Source organism: Thermobia domestica, chromosome 1 (genome assembly GCF_964235325.1).
Source record: "Thermobia domestica chromosome 1, izTheDome1.hap1.1, whole genome shotgun sequence".
NCBI classification, from domain to species: domain Eukaryota; kingdom Metazoa; phylum Arthropoda; class Insecta; order Zygentoma; family Lepismatidae; genus Thermobia; species Thermobia domestica.
In genome coordinates this window covers 347,552,806-347,567,972 of record NC_137454.1, presented here as the reverse complement: position 1 = coordinate 347,567,972, position 15,167 = coordinate 347,552,806, and the positions used below count along the sequence as shown (strand labels likewise).

The 15,167-nt window shown below is 35.3% G+C and overlaps 1 protein-coding gene across 1 annotated transcript; it reads right to left on the bottom strand.

The window, feature by feature from the left end:
* Positions 1 to 5,897: 5,897 nt before the first annotated feature.
* Positions 5,898 to 14,422, bottom strand: LOC145668143 (uncharacterized). The gene is made up of 3 exons (XM_081735723.1): positions 14,273 to 14,422; positions 8,479 to 8,715; positions 5,898 to 6,538 (listed from the first exon to the last, which is right to left on the bottom strand). Exons 1-3 carry the CDS (start codon positions 14,417 to 14,419, stop codon positions 6,149 to 6,151), a joined length of 774 nt encoding a protein of 257 aa, XP_081591849.1. The 5' UTR covers positions 14,420 to 14,422; the 3' UTR covers positions 5,898 to 6,148.
* Between the last annotated feature and the right edge of the window lie 745 nt (positions 14,423 to 15,167).

The window sequence follows — 15,167 nt, the reverse complement described above, 5'->3', positions numbered from 1 at the left end:
TACAACATGCGAGGTTTGTATCGTTTAGGAGTAATTGTTAGTGTTGCTCTCTTTGACTTTCGATTACTTCATTTGATTGTCCAGTACCCCTTCCCCTTATACAAGCATTCCGTCGTCATGAGCGGTTTATTTATACTGTTTCACAGTGCTTAAATTGAGCCGGTTATACATCCGAAAGTTAGAAAATCGGCCGGTATTGCATACCGGTAAAAATAACTGATTTACACTGTAATTTGTGTTAGAGAAAAAACAAATTTTATACATAGAAATAAGTACGACGTTAACATTGTCAACAAATATGTTTGTACTACTAAAGATCTCGTTGCTGCTGCTTCGAAAGTAAATAACAGTTCCCTATCACGCTATTCAATGGCAGAATTTGTACTATTGATCTTTGTCAACATTTGTGGGAGCAATTCCATCCCCCTCCTCAAAGAAATGCTAACTACCACACCGCTCTCCTAAAATATTTAACCTGCATCTGCCCCTGACATTGAAAGAACTCTGTTAAATTCGAAATTCTCTTCACATTGTTTGGACCTCTGTGATTACAATTATAAGAAAATTAGTGTTAATCACGAGACCGGAAGAATCTTTTGAAAAATGAAATGAGATTGGAAAGAATGATTAAATACTAGAGACGAGATGAGAGTGCCTACAAAACCTTCAAACGAAACGAAAAACATATGAGCATTCGTCATTGAAGATGTGAATCCTCGTATGTCCATGCTTTGCGATTTTGAGTTCTTAGCACAAAGCTGATGAGAAAGCAATAACCCATGTTCTAGCAAACCCTCGTGCGTCACAAGACATCGATTGCTGAGAAACAATCGATTACAACGTTTGCTTGCATTTTGATTGTTGGCAACTTCAGGTGAAACCTCGTATGCCAGTGAGTTTAATGTATTCTAGTCATATGGGCTGTGATGTGAGCAGCTGTATCAGCATGTTTCTTAAGAATAAGACACCTTTCAGAAGGTTTGAAATGTTAATAATGTGAATAAATAGATTGACGTTTTTCTCGTCTCCTGAAAACCTAAAAAAAAAAAAAAAAAAAAAAAAAAAAGGACATACGAGATATCACATCTTCAACGACGATATATGTGTTTTCTAATTTTAATCCACTTAAGGACCACGTTGGATCACTATGCTATTATAACTGCGATGTTTAAGTAAACGTAACATCCATGTTCTTCCAGATTTAGATCGCCTATAAGCCCAGGCAAAATCTTACGAAAGCATACCACTTATGCTTTTTTCCCCACTTCCTAATGACTATTGCTCAATAACCAGTTTAGCGGCAGAAGTCTAAAGACTGGTTCAACATTTGTAAGCCCAAGCCTTGTAATACGATGCGAGCAAGATTCAGTCTAAGTGCGTTGCTTTGGTCCTTTTAATGTGGTAATTTTCTATGGTAATTAAGGAAAATGAAGCGTACCCAGCAGTCAATAGAATCTTATTTCAGTGCTTCCATTGGTAATGCGAAGAAAAGTAAGTCTGGTGTAGGTCTTTCAACGAAAGTCCACAGGAGGAATCTGCCGGCGCAAATTCGTGATACTAGTGGTCAATTGTTGAAATCCAATAATGCACCTTTGTGTTGGATCCAAGACCAAGTTGACATGTTTATGACAATTTACACAGTGAAAAATATTCGAGGCAATCAACCACGGGTACTTTTCTTTAAAGTTCAGGACTTGAAATGTTATTCAAGTGTTGGCGTATCGTTGTTACAACAGTGGATTACGGGTAATGTTAAACCTTTCGGGTCTACAACGGAAATGCAGCAACATTCATTACGGAAGAAAAATTTTCCAACATAAGAAAAGCATTGCCCACCGCACTGAGGAAAAAATACTCTTGGAGCCTGAAAACCAGAGCTTAGGAAAACTTCTCGACGGTGAAAGCAAATGTAGCTTTGAAACAACGTGTCGAATTTTTCGAATAGCATACTATGTTGCAAAACAAGACAGGCCGTTTCTGGATCATTCCTATTTAATAGTTCTTCAAGCAGCCAATGGCCTTGATATGAGGCGAATTTTACACAGTAATGTATGCGTGGACATTGTAAGAGACATTAGTGCTGACATGAAAAGTAGACTTATTGAGAAAATTAAATGAGTTCATGATCGGCATGTATTGTTGACGAGTCAACCATATTAAGTAACAAAAGCACGTTAAGTATTTACGTATGTGTGCGCATTCCGGTTAGTGAAGGAATTCACAGCAAAGACAATAACTATAGTGATGATATTTATACGTTCTTTTTGGAACGATTCGAACTTCTGGATCAAAAATTAGGTGCAATATACAACATTCTTATGGAATGTCTTCAAACGAGCGGTTTTGATGATATCATCTCGGTGACTACATAATTGGTTTCACAAGTGATGGTGCTAGAGTTATGTGCGGGGAAAAAATTTGAAGTCGAATCAAGATTACATCAACAATTTTCCAAAATCGTGTTGTGGCATTGCCTTCGTCATAGATTGGAACTTGCTGTAAATGATGCACTGGAGACCATTGGTGGTGGTGTGAATTGCTTTAGTATTTTGGTTAGCGCTCTGTACAAGGTGTACAGTCTCTCTCCAAAAAACTCGAACGAATTTGAAAAGTGCACATGATGTTGCAGTGAAAAAGATAGGTCGTATTATATACGGTTAAATTCCCACAGTTCAGAGCGAAAACAAATTTCTAAGTATCGTCGAATTACGTTGCCCATGTCATAAAATGTATTGACTCTTCGAAACACCAGTTCTTCTAAGCAGTAACTAGCCCAAATCAACACTTTAAAGGATATGGTCGTATTTTAGTATTAAAATATTGCATTTTATGTCACAACTACACATAAAACAGCTGATACAATGTTCACATATGGTACTAATATACAGGGTGGCTCAAAAGTAGGTATACAGTCCCGTACTGATCAATATTGTTATCCATCAGGTAAACTTAGTTTCTTTATTATTTGTTCTTAATGTCTTTTTACTTATACCTTAAGCTCCGAACAGCTGAAGCAAATAAACCTAGAAGCTAGAATGTTATACTTTATGAATGTAGGGGTATATACCTACTTTTGGGCCACCCATCGAGCTTTCCTCCACCTTTCACTAAAAGCATTCTTATATGATTTTGCTGAAATGAATTTATAGGCCTCTTGACATAAACAATGTACAAACTTGGCGTTCTTGTTACATTAACCTTGAGAATTTTACACTGAGCATTACAGTAATTTATTTGGGTAATGGCACACATTCATAATAAGGAAGCAACTTATAAAGTGAAAACGTACTAGAAAGCCACGGACTGAATTATGATAGGAAGCGATTCGATTACTTAATTACAAAAGACACTACGCCATATACATAACAATTATTTATGCACAGGAAAACAGGCTACAAAATTACTTATTATCATTGTAGCACGAAGAGTCAAACTAGTCCAGTGAACCTGGAGCTCATCTGCGTTGCCTTCATACGACACTCGTAATTCAGTGCTCAATCCCTCTCAACAACTGAGTTACGTGCCATGTCAATAATTAACAGCTGAAATGAGTGTTCATTGATTCAGATCCACCATTTTTGTGGAATACGCGGGTAAGTTTTCGAACCCGGAAGAATAATTTGTTTCATATTTAACTTTAAACGATGTTGACACACCAGAATGAGTTGAATATAAAAGAAATTTGATATAATTTTCTGAGTACACTGTCCCAACCTTATGAAGACTGTGGTTAAATAAGAGTAAATGAAATCTAAGTTTTACGTCCCACGTTTATATGTCAGCTAGGCTAAAGGAGACAGAGATGATGAGAAAGGAATGAAAATGATTGGAGGAAACGGGAGAACCCGAGAAATCTAGCCATACGGTGTTTTGTTTTGTTCACCACAAAGCTCACTTGGGCTATGAAATAATAATAATAATAACCTTTCATTAAAACAGAAGTGATTGATGTCCGAATTCTCGCAAAGGGTTTCAAAATTTCTACGACTGCAAATTACATTCCTACAATTCTCCAAAGAATTTGCCAGAGCGCGTGGGCGTTGCTGTTGAAAGCTTATCCTTTTAACAATCTTACAAATCCAACTATTCAACAGATTAGGGAACTACCCCAACAATACACAAATAAAAACAAGACAAAGTTACAACGCAACATGAAGCAGTATAATTGTGATGATTTAACAACTAAAGTACATACAAAATAGAGTAACACTGTACGAGGAAATAAATAATAATAACTAAGGGAGAGAAATAAAAGAAGAAAATGAGCTCGTCTCAATACACACTTCAAACTTCCTTAAGCCCTCCTCACTGATCTAGTGGCTAGCACATGCGCCTTTGGTGCGTAAGGTCCCAAGCTTGATTTCCGGTGGGAAAACACCGAAATTTGAACGCATTACGGAGGTTCGGATACCAGCTTGAATTTTAGATCCAAGCCTCATATAGCTTCACTGCTGAAAAGTCACGCTAAATTTGAATGATCAGCTCAACTTCCGTAGATTATTCTTCAGTATTTCTAAGCACATTTCAATTCAAATTACACCTAATTTTTCCAGTTTCCCATGCCGGAATGTATTAGAGAATCATATATACTCATAAAATAAGTGCAGAATTATGTGAGGAAATATGTAACTGTGACTACCTTTTTTACTGAAGTAGCTGAAGATAACCAATCGCTACTTTTCGAAGTCAATTCCGAGTAACTTGGAACTCTCTTTATGACATTAGGCACATCCAGGTGACAGTACATTAAAAAAAAAATCGATTTTTTTTAATGTCATGTTTCGAGCCGTGTTATATACAGGTGCAATAAAATATTTCTATTAACCTGACAATATCATTTCTACAGGCATTTTAATAAATGAAAATTCTTGAGCTTCTATTTCTCTATATTGTCAGGCTTGCATAATTCAAGATTTAATACATACACTCAGAGTGCATTGGCTTTGAGAATACGATGATAAGCGGAACGACAAATCTTAATTAGAAACGTATATTGGATTCGAAAAACAATGTAGAAAAAATGTAGGCTTGATGGTGATAGTATGTTAGATGCCACCATTGAATCGGCAGTGTTAAGAAGGGAAGAAACGCTAAATTGAAAATTTTTGTTCTGAAGTTACCTTCTTTCTCCACATTAAAAAAACTTCCGCACCTTACTGTACCACTTTTATACGTCACCTCAGTTGTGCTTTAAACGTTAAGTATTCATAAGGTGTAGAAAGAAAATAAATGCACAACAAAGCTAGTGTTTCAATTTCGAGTTTGTACACTTTTTCCAAACTGCATTTAATTGTTCCTAGTATTTTCGCATACATCGAAATGGATTTGAAAATAATCCTGTTAAAAAAAAGCCACGTTCTTTTCAGCGTGTTATTACGCTTTTTGAAACCTAATGACAGCTGACTGTATAGAAATCTTTAAAGCTAGTAGCTAAATTACCTTTCAATTAGTGTAAATACAAAACCGTAAACAGTGCCAACGTAAGTAATTGTTTTTCAAAGCACATTTATGCAGGAAGCAAGACTGAGTAAAGCTCCATGTGCCTTAATCTTCCTTCACCCCATCGCAGCTAGTAACTGTTATTGCTTGTTGTAGCAAAAGCAAGCCTCAACCTCAGGTAAATTCGTTACAAAAAATATACGCAGCATTTTTTTTTTTTTTTTTCACCGACAAGCTACATCTACAGAAAACCTAATGATAAAGTCTAGGACTTTGTAAATTACTTTTGCCATGGGATTTTTTTTTTTTCCAAATTTTGCTATCCAAATGAACTTACAAGTTGACAAGTGACGGAATTTTTAGTTCTACTTTACGAAGGAAAGGGGGATTGACCCATGACTATTATAAACGACAGTCTTCTAGAAAACAATAAAAACAGCCATTCTGTGAGCTCAACAGTTGTGTCTCTCGACAGAGCCTGGCATATAAATCAGTGTAATTATTTAAATTCACTTCATCCCACCTTATATGGCATTGATGCATATACAGTACGATTAACATTCACTTTTAAAACCCATTGAAAGTTTTTATTTATATGTAGTGCTTTATATACAAATAACAATCAAAGGGATACTGAATATTGAAATTCAATGTGTATTTATTATAATATCATTTTCTTTATTTCGTGGAACTAAGTAAGCTCCATTTCTTACAAATCTTCTATAGCATCGTTAATTAAAGACATGATTTCTAGCATCACACGTCTTCGTTTTCTTACATTTTTAATTTCAGCAAGTTCCTTACCAACAAAGGAACCAAAATGATCCAAACTTGTGCTGCTGCTGGGGACATTTAACTGCTCAAGAGCAGCAGATGCCTTCTCCAAGAATAATGTTTCGCTGCTGGAGGAAGATTTCTGCCTTTTTTTGGTTTTCGGCGTTGGTGTACTACTGGTGGTTGTTTCGGCAATTGGAGTATTGGAAATGTCTGATTCTATGATTATTGGTGTGACCGGCATTTCTGCTACTGGTATTTCCAGGAAATCTGGAGTTTCATTATCGTCTGCTGGAGATCCGTTTTCGTCTTCTGGAGAACTTTTCTGGAAATTAAAAATGTAGAATATAAAAAATTAAAGAAATAAAATGGAAGTTAGTCAACACTATTATTAAATTCCAATTCTTCGAAATATATTAAACCAATAGTTATACCACCACCATCGTTTATTCGTACCGTGGACGTGACTTGCCGGACTACAAGCAGCAGCTCTTTATTCCGGATATTGCATTTATAATACAAACCCCGGACACATAGGCTAGATCAGTGTTTCCTAATCCGTGTGTTCCACGTACTGTGTTGCTCAGTCCCACAGGGTGTGTCGCGAAAAGTTTAAAGATGAAAACAATCATGAAGTATTTAATAATTAATTTTGATACGGACTGTACCAATCAAAACTTCTAGTAGCAACAACAAAGCTAAGTACTACAGAGTCACTACTTTATAGAAACATAGTTTTGCACTACCATAATTTATATTATAATTAATAGGGCCCGGAAGAATTCTCTTTTTTACGAATGCCCGGAGACGAGGCCTAACATAATATATGCTCATTTTCGGTCATTGTAGGCCAGAAAATGATGGATTTTACTTACGTCCTTTTTTGCTTTTTTCGCCGTTTCTTCTTTCTTTATTGGCTTTATGAAGCTTTTTATAGGTCTTACGTTTTTTTCCTCCACTTCATCTTTCGGCAATAAATTTACTGGCCATTAACCCGCATTAGAATCGCGCTAGGATCCGCCCTTACGTCCTTCTCAAAAATGGCTTCTAAATTATTATAATCACTGTTATAAAATGTAAACCATAGATTAGGACTAGGAAAGACGCAACACATCTCTTTGCCTAGGAGAAAATTTTGCCTTCAGCTACTCCTGGGAAAGGCCAAATAAAAATTTATTTTCGTATGTCTTCCTGCTCAAGGCTGACGCATTCACGTCCGGCGGGGAAGTAATTTTATTCTTTATCTACAATTGAAAGCATAAAATATTTACATATATTTTATTACGTGCCGACTGATACACCGATCAATTATAATTTCAGAGTGTTACGGACTAATGTGGTGCCCTGGCCTTCTCCAAAAGTGTCCGGCTTGTACTTGTCCTCCGAAAGTGTTCAAAATGTAGAATTTAACTTGGACAACAGAAACAATATTATTATTAAACAAAACAATAATGAAAATAAAAAACATTTAACGACAAAACAAAGCATTTCATTGATAAAGTTTCTTTCGACTGTATATTGTATATCACTAAAAGCTTGTATTTCTTGAGCATTATATTCATTAAATTTGTAATTCTAAGTAAATTGGGTCTTATTTTTACACTCTTGTTTTTCAGTTTTTAGGTCCTTTTCCAGAAATTTTTAGGTCTTCGACTTCCGAGCCCTAATAATTAATAAAAAAAATCAATGTGTCAAAAGGTCGTGAGCATTGAGTAATGTGTAGTCAGTTACAAAAGGCTGAGAACTACTGAGCTATATAATAACTGTAAATATTACGTTTGCGTTACGGCATTTGAGTACAGATCCATATATTCAACACAAGTATTGCACTGCATTCTAACTGGACCACTATACTACATGCATAACATCGTCATTATATGTTATCGGAAAACATGTTTCACAATCGCTTCTTTTTATTTTTTAAAACACGCTAGTCTCTCTTTCGGTAGCACTTACTGCTGACATTCAAACCCCACCATTGATAACTTTAAAACATTTACCCCAGAGGGAAGAATTATTTATCATATGAAGCATTTAAGATTAGATGCAGTACTGTGGTCAAGAAAGTACATTATTACTGTGGTCAAGGAAGTACGCTCGGACAGACCATTCCAAATATAGGAGGTAAAACAATACAATTGGAAGGAACATTATTCATGTTAGTAGATAACTGGCATGATCATTAAGCTTGTTTCTTAGTCTCTAGAAAAATAACTCAAAAAATAAAAATAATATAAACAGCAAAAATAAATTACGTTTACCTACCCAAGCTGTGGTGAAAGACTTCTGAAATGTTCCCAGATTAGAAAGACTTCTTCTTTGAGCTGTATGTTTGTCAAGAAACCTCAGCTGCTGAAAGCACCAAAGAGAAGGAACATACAGCTCATCTACTCCCATCCCACTCCGGACAGTTTTCTTCTGTTTATTTTTCTCAGCCATATACTGAGTTCTGAGGCCGTTTATCTTCACTTTCACATCATCTTTACTTGTCCCTGGTCTTACCTAAAGAAAATACAGAATACTTTTAACTCTCACTTCAGTAGATGCAGTTTCATATCTCCTAGCAAATAATTCTTTGGTAATTCAAAGATGTATGTTGGTGCGTGCAATAACTGTAGTAGGAATATGTGTTTAACACAACAAAGTACGGAAGAATTAGAAAGAAATCATCCCTTTTTCAGGCCATGCACTCTAAATAAAGATCTTTAGAAGCTAACTATTGTCGTAGTTTTTAGTGACATGTTCTTCATAAGCATCATACACTAGCTGGGATAGAGAACTAACTAAAGATGTATAGTAATGAGGAGGGTTGGCAAAAACCATGGCTTTTATTGAAGAAACAAAAAAAAAAAAAAGACGTTTTTTGTTTTAAACAAGTTTTTTTTTTTTTGTGTTTTGTTTTGTTTAAATAATTTGCTCTATGTATTCATATCACATATGGATAGAAATACGTTTGTTTCGCCTTGGTGTCATTATGCAACAACCGGGTTCTGCTGGAAGGGGAATCCAAACCGTTCCTCGCTTTCCGAAATAAATTATCCTCCATTTGAACTCGAAACCGGACTAATTGGCCACATATGTGATATGTCTGCCGATTCACTCACGAAGGACTCCTGATAAAAATATGTTGAACTAACCTTTACACACTTGTTAATATAATTGTGAAGAGTAATTTCAGAAGGACAAAAAGAGAAACAGTTGCTCAAGTGAAACCATTATACAGAATTACATATGGACAATTTCAAAATACTGCAGAGTACAGAAGAACTAATTTAGTTCAAGTTAGTTCACTATGACTTTTATTACTCCAAGTTACAGAAATACAACGACTTAATTTGCATATCACTAAGAAAAGTGAATAAAGATACGAATTATTTGAGTCCACTTTGGCTCTGACCCCTTTATACATAGATACCAAATATACTTCTGATTTCAATAAATGCCTCTCGAGGGGTTTGTATTACCCTCCTCCCCCAACAAAAGTATGGCATTTCGATGTATTTTACCAGTAGTTTAACATTATTAACACGAAACAATATTTAGAATTTCTTTGATTGCAATTGCATAACAAACTATAAAAAAATCACAAAAGAAACACTTATAAACTCATTAAAAAAAGTTGCTTTTGTAGTATAATCTCTTTGAGTAATGAATGGGGAATTCAGGTCTCAACATAATACGAGTAATATACGGGAGTGAAACGTGATAACCCACAAATGTGTGTTCATCAAGATTTTACGAACACCTACACTTTTACGAATATTTTTCGTTTTTTGGTTTAAACTTGTTGGTTTTTTGAAAAAAAAAAAAAAAAAAAAAAAGAAGAAGTAGGAGCTGGTTTAAACCAACCAACCATGGTAATGAGTGTAGTATACTGATAGATAAAGAAACGTACAAGTTGCGAAACAAATAGGTGTGCTATCAAGCCAGCAATAGCACCTAGTTCAAAAGCTTACCATACAATTAAGTGAAGGAACACAATAAATATATTTTCACCGCATAAGGAGTAATGCAATAGAGTTCTAAGCGTGGAAACATTGGGCTTGAATAACACTTAAGTCGGTACGGTACATAACTAAATCGGACAGTGTTAACCAAAAACATGGGGACACAGTTACGAAAGATGGGACCTACTATTAACATGGGCTGCAAACTATGACCGGGACTTGACTAAAATGCAGTTGGCTGGTGCCCAAACCATAATACAAGATCATTAATTGCAGGATAGGCTGTTACCTATCACATTATCAAACCTCCACGAAACCTAGTTAAAGTATCTCGCCACCAGTTTAAGCTCACTTCTTCATGCTGGACGTGGAAGTAAAGTGCGACGGAAGCGTAAAACAAGTTGGGAATAGGAACGTAAACAGAACAGGCTAATTGCTAAAATTAAGGGATTTTCATCTATTGGCCAAGATTTTTCAAAAAAGAGCTATTACACATTGTGTGACTCCAGCAATTTAAATATAATGTATGCTCTGTGATTGTACCCATTTCAACCTACATTGGGACTTCTGTACTTACGTACATTGGAACTTACGTACAATAGCTGATATAATGTTGAGCACGAGACATTTTTTTCTTTGTCCTCCAATATTGACTTTTTATTTTTAGGCTTACTGCTCTATATTTGATAAATACCATGTTATTCACTCATACGGCAATTTTTCCTCCTGTGACCAGTGTTAACGGTTTACAACCCAGGAGCAAGAGCTAATATTATGATTAACTCTGGTCACAGAGGAAAAATTTGTACACGTGTGAATAACATGGTTTTGTATATTAAATACAATAGCAGTAAGCCAGAAAAAACATATTACTGAAGCAGAAGAAGGAAGAAAAATATATTTGTTCAATATCACAAACTTCTTGTACATAAATTACATAAGTACTAATGTTAAATGAAATGATAAAAATCATGGTGCGACAATCATATTTAAACTGCTAGAACCACAAGAGGCGTAAAAAGCACGTTTTCGAAACGTATTCTGTTCATGGAATTCTAACTCAGATGGAATATTGTAATTCTTTCATTCTTCGCTTCGGATTGCACTCTGAGCAAAACAAGTGATTTTGGGTATCTCTTAGTTTCTTCCCAATCTTGCAAATAAAAGTTCTCTAATGTTACTTATTTAACAAAACATAGCTGAGCGAGCGAAAGTGATTACAAGCTCCGCAGGGATCGATTAGGTATAGTTGCTATGAATGTCCTGCTCAAAGTGCGCTTTTGACCATTACGTTACATTACGTTAAGGCTACCTTCAGTTATACTTCACATGAAGCAACATAGCAGGGTTGGCAAAAACCATGGTTTTTATTAAAAAAAACAAACTTTTTTTTTTTTGTTTAAACCAGGTTAAATAATTTGCTCTATATATTCATATCATATATGGACAGAAATAATTTTGTTTCGCCTTGATGTTATTATGCAACAACCGGGTTATGCTGGAAGGGGCCACATAAGCTTAAAGCGGAATAAAAACCGCTTCTCCAGCTACATCCGAGAGAAACTGTCCACCATTTGAACTCGGAACCAGGACTAATTGGCCACAAATGCGATACGTCTGCCGACTCACTCACGAAGGAATCCTGATAAAAAAAATACGTTGTACTGATCTTTACATGCTTCTTAATATAACTGTCAAGACTAATTTCAGAAGGACAAAAAGATAAACAGTTGCACAAGTGAAACCATTATACAGAATTACACATGAACAATTTCAAAGTACTATGGAGTACGGAAGAACTAATTTAGTTCAAGTTAGTTAACAACGACTTTTATTGGTCCAAATTAAAGAAATACAACGACTTAATCTGCATATCAACAAGAAAAGTGAATAAAGATACGAATTATTTGAGTCAAATTTGGCTCAGACTCATTTATACATAAATAGATACCAAAGATACTTATTTCACTAAATGCCTCTCGTGGGGTCTGTATGACACCCCCCTCACACACACACACAAAAAAAGTACGGCATTTTCGATGTATTTTATCAATAGTAAACATTGAAACGAAACAATATTTAGAATTTTTCTTAGATTGCAATTACATAACAATAATAACAACTACAAAAAAATCATAAAACAAACATTTATAAACTTATATTTTTTAAAAAAGTTGCTTTTGTAGTATAATCTTTTTGAGTAATGAATGGGGAATTTAGGTCTGAATATAATACGAATAATATACGGGAGTGAAACGTGATAACCCACAAATGTGTGTTCATCAAGATTTTACAAACACTTACACTTTTACGAACATTTTTTTGTTTTTTGGTTTAAACCAGTTGGTTTTTTTTTAAAAAAACAGCTGGTTTAAACCAGCCAACCCTGCAACATAGGCATGTAAACTTCTACAATTTGGAATAGAAAGTTACTACTTAGTATAAATAAAGCGTCCGAATGTATGACAAAAAAAAAAAAAAAAAACCTACGGTGAATAAACCAATGTATCTAGGTTGACAGTAAAAAGCACGAATGCTATCTTACTGACTCAGGGCAGGATCAAGCTAGTGCGTCCGTGTAATAACGCGGGGGCGTACAAAGTGGTATGCGCTTGAGAGGGTACTGAAAAGAGGTGGGTCTTGGCCTCGCTAATGTTCGAGCCCTCCTGCAGACTCGGTTAGATAGCATTCTTGATTATTAGTGGCCACCTAGCACATGTTGCTTCATGTTTTATGCAGTGTAGTTTTTATATCATACGTCCACAGTGTATATTCATCACAAGTGCAAATAATGAACCGCAATCACTACTAACTCTACCCAGAGTCACTGCCAAGTGATTTGGGGGAAGATATTAAATAATATCCAAAACGCCTAACAACAATCACTTTCTTAACTTCAATCATCTCCCTAACGTGATTTTCACTCACTCTTTCTCATGAGCCAAACAAACTTTCCAATTCACCCGGTAAATTTCCAAAAATTGGTCCGGTGATATAGCATTTAACCCAGAAACGTAAGTACTCTAAAACGATACGTTCACCTTAAGTGTTATTTTGGTCAAGGCAACTATGTAACAAGATCCTATTACTTAATAACTACAATATTAGCGTTTTCTCCGCTACAAACACGATAACCCTGAAAGTAGATACAGGTTATTAAAAAACAATAATATTTTTCGAAACTTTCTGACGGTATTTGGAATTTGATAGTTTACATTAAACCTTTTAGAAAATATTTCAGGTGATTTTATAGTTAGCCAGCAAATTTTCAGTGCATTTTGGTCCTTGTACATCAAATGTTACTTCCTGCTTCCCTTGCACTTCGAATTTAATATTATTTTGGGGTTAAGTTTAGAGTTACCCCTCCGCTTTTTATAAAAATCAGGAAAATTTACAGGAGAAATGAGATAAGAAATGATAATTTGAAGTTTTTATTTGATGTTTAGGAATGTAAGTTCGGCAGGAGAGTTATGTTTAATACGAGAAAAGATATGTGGAAGTTAGTACTATTTGCCGGATGCGGAAGCATTGCGGAAGGTTTCAGCAGCATGGTAGTTGTAAAATATGGCGAATATGACGAACAGGAGTAACGGATGCGCAAAAATAATGAAGAAAACCTTTTAAATTTTTGTGAAACACACGGAGTACTGAAATTAAGTGAAATGTAACAATGTTTAATACTTTAAGCACTGTTTTTTGTATGTTGCAAAGTCCAAGGGCAACTTCAGACTGGAGGGGCAACTCTAAACTTAAGCCTTATTTTGTTTTTCATATAGTGTACAAATAACGAAATGGCACACTAACTTAACACATTTTCTTAACCATTTCCAAAAATTGTAGATCAATACTATATGGCAGTGTTTTGATGATGTTAACGCTGTAGCATCACTGTTGTAAAGAAGGGACTATTTCTCTGCCGCCTCCATGTTTTATGGATCATTGAAATAAAGAAAAACTGTCAAAATACAAGAAACCAAGCGAGGAACATGATAGCTGTGACAATATTATCTTTTCCCCATACAGGGCATCATATTTTCATCAAACCGAAACAGTGACTAAATAAGGGCATACTACCATAGCGAAGTACCGTATACATAATTGTGCATACTTACATCAGCAAGATTATTCGCGATGTCTTCCAGCGCTGATATTCTTCTCTGTTTATTATGATAATTTACACTTTGAATGTCATAAAGACATGGGTTGGATTCATACAAAGAAATTAATTTTACAACTGCTGTTCTATCCCACGACGCCATGTTCTTTTGGTTTATCCTGCAAACGGCACTCGGGCGCTGATTGGCTATTGAAAGCTCTTGAATTCAATTATTTAGAACAGGACCGAAACGAAATTTCTTGAACGAAACTATTGAATTCAAGAGAAAAATGACGTCAGTGCTGACATATTTTTCATCAAATAGTCTTGAATGGTCTTGAACAAGTTCTTGTTCAAGCTTTCTTGGATCGTCTACAAGCAGTATAACTAAGATGTCGTACGAAAATATAGAATGAAACAGAAAAACTCTTATCTTAAGGTTCGAAGCGATACGCACCATGGTTATGAAGATTATTTCTTTAAAAAAAGAGCGAACACAACGTAGCCTCCGTGGTTAGGTGGATAGAGTAGCGGAGTCGTAGTTATTTTATTATTTTGACACCACTTCGAATCCCATCCCATCCCATCCCATCCCATCCCATTTTTTTTTTTTTTTTTTTTTTTTTTTACAAAACATTATAGGAAGTGTATAATTTTGATGTTAATAAGAACCGAAACAATATAATAAGGAAATAATTTATTGGTAGTATCCTTTAATCGACGTATTTATTCAGTATTAGAATACGTGTACTATTGGAAACAGTTATTGTTTTCAGTTTATAGTCTTGCATGTTACTTCCCGTTCTTGAACAGCAGACAACTCACTTCGGGTTTGTGTGTCAGGAAGAACATACGCGACCTTGAAAGACTGTCCAGTCTTACCCCTTGTTACATCGACCTGATGTTAAATG

Bases quoted from the DNA above. Each gene is read 5' to 3' on its own strand.
- LOC145668143 (XM_081735723.1), bottom strand. From the start codon at position 14,419: ATGGCGTCGTGGGATAGAACAGCAGTTGTAAAATTAATTTCTTTGTAT. The intron at 8,716-14,272 runs GTAAGTATGCAC...TATTTTCTTTAG, and splicing joins TCGCGAATAATCTTGCTGAT to GTAAGACCAGGGACAAGTAA. The intron at 6,539-8,478 runs GTAGGTAAACGT...TTTAATTTCCAG, and splicing joins AGTCTTTCACCACAGCTTGG to AAAAGTTCTCCAGAAGACGA.